The sequence below is a fragment of the Berghia stephanieae genome, chromosome 2 (genome assembly GCF_034508935.2).
Source record: "Berghia stephanieae isolate SIO BIC M18660-M18661 chromosome 2, UCSD_Bste_1.3, whole genome shotgun sequence".
Classification (NCBI taxonomy): domain Eukaryota; kingdom Metazoa; phylum Mollusca; class Gastropoda; order Nudibranchia; family Aeolidiidae; genus Berghia; species Berghia stephanieae.
The window spans coordinates 79,947,385-79,964,391 of NC_088361.1; the positions used below are offsets into that span (position 1 = coordinate 79,947,385).

Sequence of the window (17,007 nt, forward strand, 5' to 3'; positions counted from 1 at the left end):
GTAAATTTATAAACGACAATAAATAAACAAATCAATAAAGACATTCAATATAACACAGACTGATCTTCTAAAGATCATCAAGCAAAGAAGACTTGCATACTATGGTCATAATATAGAAGGTATGAAACTGCCTAAAAGAAGATGCTGGAGGGAAAGGTATACAAGAAGTGAGATAGAGGAAGAGAGAGGAAAAGCTGGGGGCAGAATGTTGAAATGGTGGCATCAATGACGATCAATGAATGCATTTGTTGGGCAGAAGTTGCTTTTACCAAATTTATTGTGGAGAGGACTCTTCCAATAATGATTGAATATGATTGTGGTGAAATAAGTTTATGAATATTGCCTTTGTTTTGAACATTCACACCTTTTCCTTCAAAATTGCACCTTTTCTTCACTCAAAATTACACTTTTCTTCAGTTGGGGTTGGCAGCTCTGCGAATGTTGCGAGATCTCTCGTATAGAGAGATGGAAGACTATGGCATTCAACCTCTGGAAGGAGAAGGAATCTGAATGATGATGATGATTCTGATGATGATGATGATGATGATGATGATGATGATGATGATGATGATGATGATGATGATGATGATGATGATGATGATGATGAATTAAATTTGTCTCAATAATTACTAAAATTTTATTTTTATTATTTTATGGGACCATCAGCATCAATCTTGTAGTATGTCGGAAATAACCAGATCTTAAAAATTGAGTTTGAAATCAAAATGATTAGAATCATTAATTTTCCATTAAAAAAAAGTTTAAGAAATAAAACTCACTCTATGTCATGTAATGTTTTTTTTTTGTTTTGTTTGTTTAGTTTTATATTGAAGCCTTGATATTTTACCGTTTGACTAATATTTTGAACACTAGGCTCCTGGCAATATCTTGCTTTATTCCTTTCCTTTTTTAAATTCGATATCAAAGGTAGATTAACTTTATTTAATTCTGCCTTTTTGATTTAAAGAAAAAAAAATATTTAAAATTTTATTTGTGTGTTTTGGATAAGCTGTTCAATCTCCCATTCGGTTTATATGAGAATAAAGTTGCAGGTTCAATATATCCAGAACAAAAAAAAAAAAAAAAAAATATATATATATATATATATAGATGTCCAATTGACTATTATGACTATTGCCTTTGAAATGGATATTGTAATGAATGAGTAATTGGCTAAAAGCTCTCACCTTTCACATGAATGCCAGATACCCTCCTTTCAACTCCGATATGAATGAGTAATTGGCTAATAGCGGTAGCAATATGGATATCATAAATATCTTTGAGCAAACAAAGATGTAAGCTACTTGTAATGTTTGGAATGGAAATTTCATTCCATTTAACTTGCTAGGGAAATAAATGAAAGTCTTTTGAAGTGCATTGAGCATGATAAAACCTTGGAAATGTATTTTCATAAATGTTCATATTTATATTACTGTATTAATGAGATCATTATGAGGCACCCATTTATTTATGTCACTTGTTTGCCACAGCTTCTAGGTGGTGCTCAAGAATCCATGTTGAATGAAATGAAGCTGAAAAGAGATCCACAAAGCTACACATTCATTAACCAAGGTGGAGGATACAAGGTACATCCTGCCTTCCTTCTTGTCCTTTTCATCTTCCTCCTCCACCCATTCCCTTTACACCCCCCCCCCCCCCCCCCCGTGCATCATCCTCCTTTCCCCATTCTCCCCCCTCCTTCGCTCCTCCTCCTTATCATCATCATCATCATCATTATCACCACCACCACCATTACCATCCCCCTCTTCCTCGTCCTCCATTATCACCATCATCATCATCATCATCATCATCATCATCATCATCATCATCATCATCATCATCATCATCACCACCATCATCATCACCACCACCACCACCACCACCACCACCACCACCCCATCGTCCTGCACGTTCTCCTCTCTTTTTCCATTATCATCATCGTCATTGTCATCACCATCATAATTGTCTTTTGATGAATTGTATACTTGATACATTTTTCCCCCTCTCTCGCTCACTCTTCTTTTTGTTTTTATTGTAATGTTTCTTTTTAATTTTTCCCAGGCAAATGTACTCAAATGTGTTTTGTGGTAACTTCATCTGTGTTTCTAGTTTTTATTATTCCATCACTGTGTGAGCAGTGCTCAATGTAAAATTACACTCTTGATATTGAACAGTTAAATTTTTCTCTGTTACGTATTTTCATTTTTATTTATATTTATATATTGCATTTTTTTTTCTATTTAGCAAATTCACGAAATTCTTTTTCTTTTCTTTTCAAATTGACATCTGATTAATTTGGAACCTAGCGCTACAGAATGTCTCTAGTTGGGAGTTTACCCATTGAATTGTAATACAATAGAGTTAAAGAATTGTGGTTTTATGTGATTCTTTACATATTGTTGCCATCTATTTCCATGAATCAAGATGAGAGAATCTCTTGAATTTTAGGTATGAATATAAATAAATAGATATAGATAAATGTGATAAAATAAATAATAAAATAAAAATCCCTTTATTCATCCCCACGGGGAAATTTGGCTTAATAGTTTATTACAAGGGAAAAGTTGAATAACTCAGATCTCAGCTGCAGTGAGCAGAATGATGAGACTTGCTCAAGGCAACACAGGGAGGCGGGGAGTTGAACTTTTTACCTTTTGAGTGTGAAGCTAAGACCATACCGGTGAGCTGTGCTTCCACTGTGAATTAATTGTTTTACGGACATCATATCCTTATTAGGCTTGTTGACCTAGTACTCTTTCAGAGGGATGGATCACATACAAGCTCTTAAAATAAAATTAGAAATGGAAATTCAAAGTAAGATAGTTGAAAAGCATTTACAATCGTTTTGATACGAATCTATCTGCTAGATTTCTTGCATTAAAAAGTTATGATAACTGAAATTGTGACTTACTGAATTGGGTTAAAAAAAAAAATTGAAAATGAGATAGTCATTTGTAGTCATTTGTTGTCATTTGTTATAATCATAACATGAAATCCAGAAGGGCAGGTCAAAGGCTCTCTGAAGTTGACTCACTGAAGGGTTGAAAACGTTCTTCCTGCCTGTCTAGATTATTGTTTTCAACTGTTTTTGAGTATGCTGAGGACAATTTTAAAGCATTTTGTTCTTCTATCGAAGCTGTTTAGTTCATTTGTTGTTCTTTACTTTTGACATATAAGCTTTGATGTTTCATTCTGTTAAAATGATGTCTTTTCATGATTGATATGTGAAATATAAAATATGACAATGCCAGAATCATGAAATTTTAATCATGTACCCTTTCCAGGTTTCGTCTATTAATGACAAGCATGATTTCAGAAGTTGCATGGATGCCATGAAGGCAACAGGTTTTACGCAAGAGGAGATTTCAACAGTGTGGAAGATTGTGGCATCAGTATTACATCTGGTAAGAGTTGAAAAATTGTGTATCATGCTTTCAAAATGCTTTGTATACTGAGCACAAATGTCTTGCACATAAATCTAAATGGCTATAACTTTTGGATGAATTACAATAAAATCATAATTCAAAAGCTGAAGATAAATTCAAAATAACGTGTTTCTTGTGAATATGAATATTAAGAAATAAACCATTGGAACACCTCAGAATGTAATGTTTGAATTTAACTGGTGAAAAACTGAGATTACAAATTCAGCATTTGTGCATCTTAGCAGTCCATTCCCTTCTTGCAAGTGGTGGTTCTCTGTTAGCATCATGGGTGAAAGTTCGCCGGAAAAATCCGGCATGGGCGGATTTTTATTTTTGGAAAAGAGGTCTCGCCGTTTTTTTTTTTTTTTGTCTGGCTGGAATTCGAAAATGAAAAAAACCGACAACTGTCGCCATTTATATTTAGTTTATAGTAGTTTATATAATTAACCGCACTTCTGTTTTTTCCTCTTATTGGTAGTTGCAGGATTTTTTTTTCTGAGCACCTGCCTTTGCAGGATTAATATCATTGAGTAACTTTCACCCATGGTTAGCATCATGCCATTGTAAGATTGGCACCATTTTAAATCAGCAGATTTCAGTGGTCTTCCGATGGTTTCTGTCAAAACGTTACAATCGATTGCAGACTGTTGTATTGAATGTCAAGGATTTTCCTCATGAATGGCAGCAATATCACAATCTTCATTGGCTGTAGTTTTTCTTGGCCTACTTGTTTTCGGCCGATTTAGAACTGATCTAGTGTCTTCTGCTCTTTTGAGAGTTTGGCAAATTGTCGAATAATGACAAGAAGTTCAAGAAGAACAACTGAAATGTCTTTGTCTGGCATACCAATCATTCAATGGCCAATGACTTTTAGTCGATCCTCAGTTGAAATTTGTGTGTGATTCATTGTGGGGAGATTTGCTGTCTCACCCAATGTCAACAAATATTGGGATGGAAAGGATGCTAATCAAAATATGTCTCTTTATCACCGTGGTTATTATTTTATCACAAAGGTGCAGACGCCATTAGCACTTCCAGAATTTTCCTTTTTTTCTTTTCAAGGAAAAGAATTGTGGCCAAACCATTGCTTTTAAAGTTTGAAGTTTTGATTTTTGTGTCAGTAATTTAATAGGACATTCAATCCAACTTTATTTTATCTTCAAGATATTTATAGCAATCCATAGATCATAGGCTGATGTTGTGAATATTTTTACTTGATCCAATATCTTGAGCAGTTCAAAAGTTATAGGCATTTGACGTTTTGTGCAAGACTTTTTTGGCTGAGTATATTCAAAAATTTATATTTCTTTGACTATCAATGAATTATGTGATGAAGGATCTCAACTGAGATATAAGATGAAGTTGATGAATACATTTATTTATATTTTGAAAATACACTCTGCTTTTCACTATGAAAAATGGCAATGTCCTTTTTTTTCTTTTCTCCTTCTTCTTCTTCTGCCCGGACTTTGTAGTAGCTTCTTTTGAAAATACACCATATCTTCATTCTTTTATCATTTTTGTGATAAGGCATTTTTTTTAGACCTAAGCTTTCCATGAGTTTAGTATAGTGGAGTCATTCTTCTTGGATTTTGTTAAAATTGCTTACAATTCTCATTTCTTTTATGTGTCAAAGACATCTTGTTTAATAAAAACAAATATTTTCTTTTCTTTTGTCACATGGAGTTGACAATATAATTGAAATTGTATTGTAGAAGGCAAACACAATTTTGATTCATTTATATTTTTTCCCCTGTCTTCTAATTTGTCTTCCACCATCCTCTGATCCCCCCCCCCCCCCCCAACCCCTCCCCCCTTCCTGTCAAATACCAAAAACTACCAGGGAAATATTGAATTCAGTGGGGACGAATCATCGCAAGTTGTTAACAAGGCTGAGACATCAGCAATGGCATCTCTGTTGTCTGTCAAACAGGATGATATTGAGACAACTCTCTGTTCCCGTGTTATAGCAGCTGGTGGCAATGTTGTAGAGAAACACTTAAATGTCCCAGAGGCACAGTATGCGCAGAAGGCTTTTGCAAAGGTTTGTTGGAATTTTAAATACTTATTCACTGAAACATTGTTTTTGTAGATGGCATTCTTTTTCCTATTTTGAGATTTTGTGCTAACATAAAATTCATGTTTATTTTATAATTGCCATAGTTTTATATAGTAACATGGTAATAGTTGTCTGTAATAGCTTTATTAAGGGAGGAAAGAAACGAACTTAGAAAACATTATCAGGTTAACAAGCTTTTTACTTTTAATGATTGTTTATTTATTTGTGTATTTATTTATTTATTTACTTATTTATTTATTTATTTATTTATTTATGTAGTGCGATAGTGATGGGGATGTTTCTTTTTCCACAGGCCTTGTATGACCAGGTTTTTACATGGTTAGTGGGTCGGATCAACAATGCTATCGATCCAAGCCGCAGTAAAAATGTGGGCAAGAACACTGTCATTGGCGTTCTGGACATTTATGGATTTGAGATATTTGACAACAACAGGTTTGGCAATCATTTTTATTTTTTCTCCTGCACTCTTCTCCCTCCCCCACCTCTCATCCTCCTTTCCCTCCTTTTCTCTCTCCTCCCTCTCCTTATCATCATTATCATCATCATCATCATCATCATCATCATCATCATCATCATCATCATCATCATCATCATCATCATCATCATCATCATCATCATTATCAATTTCCTTATCAATTTCACCATCATCATCATTAACATCATCAAAATTCTTTTATTAATTCAGCTTAAATAGACACGTCTTTTTTGTGTGTGTGTGCTATTTCATTAATTTCATCATTGCTTTATTTTCATAATTTTTGTCCTCAGCTTTGAACAGATGTGCATCAACTACTGCAATGAAAAACTACAGCAATTATTTATTGAGCTGGTCTTGAAACAAGAGCAGGAAGAATACATGAGAGAAGGCATACAATGGCAACATGTAAGAACTTTTAGCATTAGGTTTTTCTTCTCTTTGACGTCTGTTTTCTATGTGACTACGTCTACTGGTGGACCAAAGGATCAGACCCAACATTTTATGTTGATGCGAACCAGCTCTTTTTGCATATGAGTTGCATGCTGTACCACTTATTGGGATGCAAAATAGTAGTCCTTCAGAGCCATTCAGAACTGGAGTTTTTCCTGGTTTCTATAGCGTGAATTGGACAATAGCAATTGCTTGCTACCCTTTAGATAGGAATAGTTTATCACAAAATGCTTTCCACCAAGTCTAACAGACCCAGCCACCCAATCACTGCTGGGCAGACAGGAGGCAGGAGGGGATCAGAAAAAAATCTCTACCTCACCCGGAATTGATCTTGATCCCTTTACTTGCGAAGTGAGTGCTCTACCAACCAAGCTATAAGGACTTCCTTATGTTTTTTGAAAATTATCGCATAATTCACCAATATGAAAGACATCTTGTTTCATTTTTGAATTTATCTTTATTGACTTCATTTCCATATCCTATGTTCAATGTAATCCATTGTTTTCTTCAATTCATATTGTTTGAAAGATTGATTTGATTTGGTTTATCTATATTTTGTTCAGGTGGACTACTTCAACAACAAAGTCATTTGTGATCTCGTTGAATATCCTCACAAAGGTATTATTGCCATCCTTGACGAGGCCTGCCTCAATGTTGGAAAAGTTACAGATGAGGTTAGTCTCAACCAATATCCATAAACATCTTGGCCCTAAATACACTCTTTTATTCGATGATACTCAAATTAGGTCTTTGGTCCCGCTCTGAGTCATTCAGATGAATGCTTTGTACACATACTGTGTGGTAAGTTGTTAAGATTGTCAATCTAAATTTTAAAATGTTTTTGGAGGCCATTTTTGTTCTTGTTGCTGCTGATGTTGCAGCTTCTGTTGATTATGTTGTTGATGTGTTGTTGTTGTTGCTGTTGTTATTGTTGTTGTTGTTGTTGTAGTCACCACATTGTTAAAGAATTCTATTAAAATCATTTGAAAATGAAATACATACTTTCTCCATCTAGTTGATATTTAAATTTTTTTTCTATATACCCCAAAACAAAATAAACTACAATTTTGTAGGTTGATGTTTGTAGCGTGTTGTTATTTATGATTTCAGATGTTCTTGGATGCTATGGCCCAGAAATTGAACAAGCACGAAAGATTTGCATGCAGGAAGGTAAAAACAAAAATGATTTTACCTTAACCAGGTTGAATCTCCTTCCAGAGGTTTGATATCTTGGCTTTCCATTCTTCACTGCCCATTGCAGCAGCTTCTTTACATTCTTTCAGTCTCATACCAGTCATTTCCTTGATGTTATCTGTCCAGCATTTCTTTTTCTTCCTCTTCCTTTTTTTTTCTCCGTTTTTTTCTTATGTATGCTTGTTTCCTTTTAATGTATTGTGCTTTTAGTATGACCAAATTATACAAGTTTTGTTTTCTACATAAATAAATAAATAATAATAAATAAATAATGAATTTACATTATTTATATAGCACCTAAACATCCACGTTAATCGTGCTCTGCAGCGCTTTACATAATTTATTTTTTTTAATCACAAAAAATCAAGACATAATAATCATGAATACAGAAACAAAATCTAAGCAACATCTATTTCATAAAAAATAAGCCTTACGGAACAACTTTGTCCGAGGACTGAGTGCATTCCATAGGAGTGGAGCAATGGATGAAAAGGCTTTTTTTTAAAACCATAAGTGGATTTTGAGGCGATAACCTTTAGTTGGGACTGAGATGATATTAAATTTCGAGTGGGTTCATATTTTAAAATTATTTTCTGCAAATATTCAGGTGCCAATCCATTCAGACAGCTAAAAACATAGCACAATAACTTAAATTCTATCCTAAACTTCACAGAAAACTAGTGCAATTCCTGGAGAACTGGTGTTATATGATCTCTTTATAGTTGAAAGTTTATCCCTTGATTTTAATTCAATCGTCCATAACCTGGATGTTCGTTTTCATCACTGTCTGTAGTAAACTAGTAAAATTAATATTATGGTTACATGGTTAAATACTTATAGAAAAATGCAAATAATAAGTTAAAAATTCTTCAGCCATTTTTCAGACAAGATGCGTCAAGACCATCAACAAAGCTTCCACATATCTTTCCCTATCTTTCCAATTTCCAACATTCCACCAATGTTATCCATCCTCCTTCCCCCTTTTCTCTCTTTCTGTGAGTTCCAACATAATGTCACCCTAGTTGAAGTATCAAATAATTTGAATTAGAGCTGACAATGCATGTTTTTGCAGACTTCTTTTTAAAATTTCTAGTGTACTGGTATAACACGGAGTAATATTTTTACACCTTTACTCACATATTCTAATAAATCATCTTTTGTCACACTGATATCTGTCTCTCAATTACAGGTTAACTGACATCATGATTTGTGGGGGTGTTTGCGTGCTGCTCCAGTTTTCGGGTTTGGCAGTTACGCCTGTCAGGGCTATTTGAGCCTTCAGGCCGAGCAACTCCGTCTCCATCCTGCTTTTCTGTTAGGATCTGCTTCCTTAGCCTTTGGTCAACCAAGACCTTCCCACAAGGCAGTGGAACTGTAACCCCAGCATGGGTGGCTGATGGGTACTCAGACTTGCCAAAGGGCCTCCCATGATTTGTTCTGGGACTGCTCACTTGTCGCAGCTACCCCATTACAGAGCATCCCCCTATCCACCACCTGGGGATCTGCCAGGTTGGAGTGTTTGCCTTCTCCTGGTGCTTGACAATCCTTCCTGGAATTGACAAGGTTCCACGGGTTCATTAAATTAAAACCATTGGTAAATACATGTCTGGATTAATCAGGAGAGATGAAGATTTACTCGTGAAAGAATCACTTATAGCGCCTCCTAAATTACATTTTGATTTCAATTTTGTGCTTTTCAGCTCAGCCCAGCAGATAAAACCCTGGAGCATAACCGTGACTTCCGTATCCACCACTATGCTGGTGATGTCACATACAGCGTCGTGGGATTCATTGACAAAAATCGGGACCCACTGTTCATGGACTTCAAACGCCTTCTGTACAACAGGTATGCACATAATTGCATTGAGCTGCATACCAGGTCTTCCTTTGTAACTTAATTATTTTTTCTGCACTTTTCTTCTGGTAACTGGGTGGGGATCCTGACCTCCCATAGCGGGCAGGGAGGTACATACTGTGTCTTCTATACCCTTAGATCTGTTTTCCAACATGCTTTCTGTCTTTGTCTTGGAATGAGATTACTTGGTTTATTCCTGGTCCTGGTCGGAGTCCTGGCTGGTAGGGAAACAGTTGAATGCATAGTTATTGTTTTGGGAGATGATATTTTTTTCCTTGTAAATCATCTCTCTGTTATGTATTATTACATTTATTTTTAATGTATAATGTAAACATTTGAGTGTGTTCCTCTTTGTTGGATTTTGTGCTTGTGTCCGGATGAGACTTATAGGTGATCTCAAACTAAGTACATTGAAGGTATGCTCTTGGAATCTACATCTGATCCCTATTTGTTCCCAGTTCCCCTTTGTCTTACTTTTTCTTGGGTGCTTTAATTGTAATTCCAGAACTTTTTACTATCCCATTTTCTTCCTTTTTACTGGCGCTGACATAACCTAAATGTGTTGCAAGCGCCGTAAAACCCTTAAAAACAAACAAAAACAAATCTTCTGGTAATGAACCCCATAGAAATTTAAAATGCACTAGGCTAACTAATTCAAGAGCCTAAATATTATTTGTCCTGTGATTATTAAACAGCATTAGATACTTTTATTTCTAAATGAAAAAATAGTAGATTTAAACAAGTCCTCCAACCTAATACAAACACTGTGGAGATTTTCTGTTTATTTCACTGAAATTTTTATTGTAGATTTGTTTATTAGTGACATATAAAAGTGTTTTTATAACTAAATTTAAGGTGTAGATGAATTTAGTGTTGTGCCCAAACGTTTTTAATGGAAGGGCAAGTTAAATTACAATAATCTTATTAAATATTTACTATACTTTTATCTTTATAATAATGTTTCCTATCTCTTACCTCCCCTCCCCATCCACTCAGCTCTAATGAAGTGATAAAGTCTATGTGGCCTGAAGGTGTAAAAAGTGTCAAAGAGGTGAGCTTTTATTTACAGTCAAAGACACTGGTCTAGACTCAGATCTAAGAGGATTATTCTACTTAATTTTCAATAAAAAAAAAAAAAAATTACTTACATTACTTTACCACCGATTATTTTATGTTTATTTATATTTATTTATTTATTTATTTATTTATTTATTTATTTATTTATTTATTTATTTATTTATTTATTTATTTATTTATTTATTTATTTATTTATTTATTTATTTATTCATTCATGTATTTATTTGTATTTTGAATCAACCTTAGCTTTGAGGACATAGTTGATTTTGACTTATGAACACCAAGGTAACTTGTAGTTTACCTGTTTTTCTTTCTTGAGAGGAAATATTTACTCCAGAAATTTTTTTAACCTCTATTTTCTTATCAATTTTGCAACACAGTGCTGCCATCTACTCGTATCTTTAATTATTTCTCAATAAATTCAAATAATGTAACATAATTATCAGTTTTCTTCAATTCTTTTGTCACCAAGACTACGAAACGCCCCATAACTGCTGGCACAGCATTCAAGAATTCCATGATTGCGTTGGTCAACAACCTGGCAAGCAAGGTGAGCTTTAATTCTTTATCCCAAACTTTTACTCTAATTGTATCAAGAGGTCACTGACATCATTCATATAGAAATCAGTTTTACAAATTACTTGATGTGTTATAACTCAGAATACAATATCCCACTTTTTTGCTTTCAATTGTGTTATTGGAAAGGTTTTGAAATTTATGATGATTACTTTTGTACTGATTGTTGTCTTATATTGGCAGACTCCATTCTATGTGCGGTGTATCAAACCCAATGAAGTGAAGTCTCCAGTCTTGTTCAACGAAACTCGTGTGAGGCATCAAGTCATGTACTTGGGTCTTGTGGAAAATGTACGAGTTAGACGAGCAGGATTTGCTTACAGGATGTCTTATGAGAGATTTTTGCTGAGGTAAGATATGGACTAATTTTGGAAATAATTGTATAAATAAATAAAATAAATTAATTAATAAAATTCCCTTTATTCGGGGAAATTTGTCTCTGGGGTCTATTCCAAGGGAAGACTGGAATAACCCGGGCATCGGCCGTAGTGCAGTACCGCAAATTATAATTATAGATGTATGATACAGTCAGGAAGACTGGCACCAGTATCACATAACAAAAATAGCTCTGGATTTGAAGTGGAAGACAATGTTGGAGAATGATCTTCATAGAGAAGGAAAATCATGAAAAACAATGAAGAAACTGGCAAAGGATAAGTCGAAATGGAAAGTCAGTGGCATTTTCCAAGTTGATGATAGGATGATGATGGTGGTGATGATAGTGATGATGATGATTGTATTGTATAAAGGAAGCCAATAACTCAAAATATTGATAGAGGCTTTGACAAAGAAATAGCGCATAATCTCAGAAGTTTTTAATGCTTTTCTGTCCCTTCAGAGATGCTATGGGTACTTATGTTAAATCTGGGACAGTAAAATACGATGTATAGCATTAATAGTAAGAGTAATAGGGGGGGGGGGGGGGGGGGGGGGGGGGATGGAAGGGGGGAGGGGAGTTACAATAATGGATTCACAGTGTCTGATTTATTTACTTAGGGAGGTAACTCAAAATGTGTTATTGTGTTTTTTTTTTTTGTTTTTTTTAAAATAATTCCTTCAGTATTACTGCCCTTCAAATTCCATATGCATGGATATAACGGGACCCGGCTACAACATTTATATTTTGCTAGTCCCACTATCCCGTTGTATCCAAATTCCATTGTATCTGTTTAATGTTAGAGAAATCAGGATAAATCTGGAGCCATTGACCTTATGACTCTGAGAGACCCCTGATCTTTTTGTAGAGCATTGATTTTGGAGACATGAATCTATTTGACAAAAATGTGTTGACATTTGCTTTTAGAGTAAAATTGTATTGCACTTTTGCCCACGTCTTTTAACTTGGTATTGACTGACATGTTTTCCATCTTTCTTCATTTTACTTATTTGCCCCAGGTATAAAATTGTGACTCACAAGACATGGCCAAACTACAGAGGTCAAGTGATTGATGGAGTAAAAGTTATCATAAATTCTATGGGTTTTGGCTCAGACATTGAGTATGGCAAATCGAAAATCTTCATCCGTTCTCCTCAAACACTTTTTGCTCTTGAAGAAGCCAGAACTGGCAAGATTCCAACAATTGTTCTCTTGATGCAGAGGGTAAGGAGATGAGGGGGAATTGAGAGAGAGAGAGAGAGAGAGAGAGAGAGAGAGAGAGAGAGAGAGAGAGAGAGAGAGAGAGAGAGAGAGAGAGAGAGAGAGAGAGAGAGAGAGAGAGAGAGAGAGAGAGAGAGAGAGGAGTTTGTATTGTTGTATTATTATTATTATTACACAATATATCATTTACAACCTGCATCTAACCGTATCTATTTGTTTATGTTGCAGATGACCAGAGGAGCCCTTGCAAGATTAAGGGCCAAAAAGATGCGGGCCATATATCTCATGATGCGTACTTTCAAAGCATACAGGTTGCGTTGTTATGCCCACGCGTGCCTGGAACGCTTTAGGAATGTACGTCAAATGAAAGACTTGGGCAAAAGTGTTCAGTGGCCTAAACCACCCCATTCAATGCGCTCAACTGTTGAATTGTTGAAGAGAGCTCATGCAAGGTAATAAGAATTCTGTTTTTCTTTCCACTCTCTAGCTGTCATTTTTAATCAAAAGCTTCTTTGTTACGATGCCTCTTTATATTCTAGCTATTACTGCTTTGGAGTATAATTTCATTTGAAATTTGCAGTGCTGCAATTCCCCGTTGGGTTATATTGGTCTTCTGAGCTGATGGATTCTATTTTGATCCACACTCTTGCTATCTCCTCTATTACCCGATATCATTTGTGCTGCTCATGAAGATTTGTGTTCATTCTAGAATGAGAATCATTTAGTTTTGCTCAGTCCCTGCCAGCTGGGTGGGGTTCCTGACCTCCCATAGTGGGCAGGGCGGTACATACTGTGTCTTCTATCCCCTTATATCTGTTTCCCAACATGCTTTCTGTCTTTGTCTTGGAATGAGATTGCTTGGTTTTGTCCTGGTCCTGGCCAGATGCCCTGGCTGAGAGGGAAACAGTCGAATGTATAGTTAGTTTTGGGAGATGATATTTTTTTCATTGTAACTCATCTCTCTGTTATGCACTGTATTATGCTTTCTTTATATTATATATGATTTGTAAAACATTTGAGTGTGTTCCTCTTAGTGGGGACCTGTGCTTGTGTCTGGATGAGACTTTTAGTCATCTCAAACTAAGTACTTTGATAGAGTGCTTTTGGAATCTACACCTGTTTCTTATTTGAACCAATTCCCCTTTGTCTTCCCTTTTCTTGGATGCTTTATTGTAATTCTAGAACTTTTATCATCCTATGTTCTTCCTTTTTACTGGCGCTGATATGACCTTAATGTGTTGCAAGCGCCGTAAAACCCTTAAAAAACAAAAAACAAAAAACAAGTCCAGGGAGTATTTTTTTTTTTTTTTTTTTGTTCTTTTCCATTTTTTTTTTTTCATCTTTTCTTTTTGTATGTAGTATGCTCTTGATGATTATGTTTTTAGCATGCTTTAAATAGATATCTTTTGTGGATATGTGGTCTAGTGGTATGACACTCGCTTTCGGATCAGGAGGTCCTGGGTTCTAGCCTAGCTTGGTGCATACTTGAGTCCTTGGACAAAGGCTCTTTACTCACATTCTCTCACCATAGTTAGGTGTAAAATGAGTACCTGACCGTTAACAGCGTTGTCTTTGTCTGATAAAAATTTGTAAAATCGTCTAACAGGCGTCATGTCTCGTTCTACATGTTATGTGTAGCTGTTGGTCAGGGACCCTTTGTAAAGCGCATTAAGCACGTTTAGTGGATATTGCGCTATATAAAAGCTCTATTTTTTTTTAAAATGTTGATTTAATGGAAAATGATTGTTGCAATTTCTTCCTGAAAGATTGTTTTGAGTGGATTAGCGTCAATATACCTTTGTTTTGCCAGGTGGCGAGCTTTCACAATTCTGCAAAGGATCAGAGAGGATCAGCGACCTATGATGAGACTGAAAGTCATGGCTGGTGATGTGTTGGTTGGAAGACGACAGGACTGGGGTGTGAGGCGTACATGGGAAGGCAACTACCTTGCAACTGTGAGTTGATGTTTTATTCAATGCATTATTTTATTTCTAGACATAATGTTTCTTTAAATAGTTTTAAAAGAGTCTTAAATGAAAAGTAATTGGAAAATAAAACCAATACTGGTTGAAATTGTGGTTATTGAATGTTTGTATAATGTTTGTACAAGAAATACAGTTTGTCTAAAGGAGGAGGAGGAGGAGGCTTCCTGTTAAGGAGCGAAAATTCTATAAAGTTCTGATATTGTGTTTTAAATGCCTCAACACATATCAACCAACTTATCTTTATGATAAATTGGAGTTATATACACCAACCCGATCTGTTAGCTTGTTATCTAATGGAAAATTGCTTGTCACTCAAGGAAAGAACTCTTACATGTCATGTGGAGGATGATCCTTTTCTAGAAACATTCCAACTCTCTGGAACAAATTTCCAAAAGAAATACGGCATTATTCATCGGAAGATATGTTTAAAAAGCATCTATAGACTTTGTTATTTTCCAAATTGAATTCTTGATGCCCCTGTAAAGCGCTCTGAGCACTTCCTTTTTATATGGAAGAGCACTCGACAAATATTATTATTATTATTATTATTATTATTATTATTATTATTATTATTATTATTATTATTATTATTATTATTATTATTATTATTATTATTATTATTATTGTTATTATTATTATTATTATTATTATTATTATTATTATTATTATTATTAATATTATTATTATTATTATTATTATTATTATTATTATTATTATTATTATTATTATTGTTATTATTGTGATGTTTTCAAGGACTTTAATTCTAAGATGATGTTTTCAAGGACTTAATTCTAAGATGATGTTTTCAAGGACTTTAATTCTAAGAAATGCCAAGTTTTTCATGTCCACAAAATAAGCAAAAATATGTTGATGGAGTACCAGTATTTTCTGAGTCGGTTTTATTTGTCAATTTTTTTTATTTAGCAAATTAGTAAATCAATTGGTTTTGGACGAAAAGGTAATAGATTCAAGAGTTTTAAAGGGAAAGCATTTTGCTTAGATGTTAACAGATTTTCTATACAGAGCAGCATTTAGTAATTATTACCAGTATTTCTCATTGTTGATTTTTTTCTTATGGCCCATATGGCTCATAAAAACTTTCTGTCGTCCTCACCACACCCCGTTCAAATCATTGTATAAAGTGGGAATTATGCATGAAAATATTTTGCTGCTAATAGAATGAGAGTTTCACTCAATGTTGTTTTAATATTATTGTCTTTTTAAATTGTAATCCCATTATAGAGTAAAGATAACAGTGCCACAGCAGACTTTGTTTCTCAGATAAATCATCTGAAGAGTCGAGATGGATTTTCAAAAGTGCTGTTTTCTTCCTACATCAAGAAGGTAAATTTATTATTCCAATTAGGATTTGAGGAGGATAATTTATTTTTTTGTTTTGTTTTTACAAAAAAATGAAATTCAGTGCTGTGAGAATAGAAAGAAAGAAAGATAGAAATGCTAAATATTAACAAAGTTTGTTATACAATGGGTAAGATTTTATTTCATATAATGTCATTTTTTTAGATGTGTATAAACATAATTTCCCCCTAAAAAAATCAAGAAAACGCAAAGAAAACCTAAGCAGTATATAATTTTGGCTTTTAATCTTTTGAAGTGCAAGTTATATTCAGAGAAAAATATCTATACCAGTATGGAGCAATTCTTTCTCTTTTTGAAAAGAGTTTAAAACTTTATTTGTATCTTAGCTATATAAATGCTATTTTCTTTTTTCGAACATCATTGAAAATTTTACGTGCATATGGTGCAAACACACTGCAATTCTAATACTTTGAACTTTGTTTTGATATTTTAGGTTAACAAGCACAATAAAACAGCTGACCGTTGCATTGTGATCACTGACAAGTTTGTTTACAAACTAGACAACAAGAAATTCAAACCCCTGAGCAAGGGAACCCCTATCACAGATGTAAGCTTTACTTCATATTTAAAGAATAATAGTAATAGAGATATGTCTGTTTTTATATTGCATTTACACTTTTTTCACTTCACAATGCTGGACTCATTCTCTTAAAGAGTTTAATCAATCAAAATATTCTGAATCTAAATGTTACTCGAAGTCGATTAAATTCTGAGTCTTTGTATTTGAGGGCGGAGAAAGTTGTTGAATGTGGCAGCCATTGTTTGTGTTTCGGCTGAAGTAGTTTAGTATCATTGTTTCAAGTGTGAGCGGAAGATTCTTATGCATTTGTAGTCTTTATCATCCTTGTTATTTATGAATCACTTTATTTTTATTTAATTTTGCTCCTTTTGGATGTCATTGTATTGCTCT

General features: G+C 34.3%; 1 protein-coding gene across 1 annotated transcript in view; it reads left to right on the forward strand.

Annotated features, from left to right (window-relative positions):
* The window catches only part of LOC144965610 (unconventional myosin-Id-like), a 78,330-nt gene that overhangs the window by 50,812 nt on the left and 10,511 nt on the right, over positions 1-17,007 (forward strand). Inside the window, exons 6-21 of the mRNA XM_078901154.1 lie at positions 1,491-1,586; positions 3,285-3,404; positions 5,269-5,469; positions 5,798-5,937; positions 6,274-6,388; positions 6,997-7,107; positions 7,544-7,603; positions 9,328-9,473; positions 10,479-10,533; positions 11,032-11,109; positions 11,319-11,485; positions 12,531-12,735; positions 12,961-13,184; positions 14,543-14,687; positions 15,960-16,061; positions 16,531-16,644. Coding sequence (XP_078757280.1) covers positions 1,491-1,586; positions 3,285-3,404; positions 5,269-5,469; positions 5,798-5,937; positions 6,274-6,388; positions 6,997-7,107; positions 7,544-7,603; positions 9,328-9,473; positions 10,479-10,533; positions 11,032-11,109; positions 11,319-11,485; positions 12,531-12,735; positions 12,961-13,184; positions 14,543-14,687; positions 15,960-16,061; positions 16,531-16,644 — 2,079 coding nt within the window. The remainder of the gene's footprint in view (positions 1-1,490; positions 1,587-3,284; positions 3,405-5,268; positions 5,470-5,797; positions 5,938-6,273; positions 6,389-6,996; positions 7,108-7,543; positions 7,604-9,327; positions 9,474-10,478; positions 10,534-11,031; positions 11,110-11,318; positions 11,486-12,530; positions 12,736-12,960; positions 13,185-14,542; positions 14,688-15,959; positions 16,062-16,530; positions 16,645-17,007) is intronic.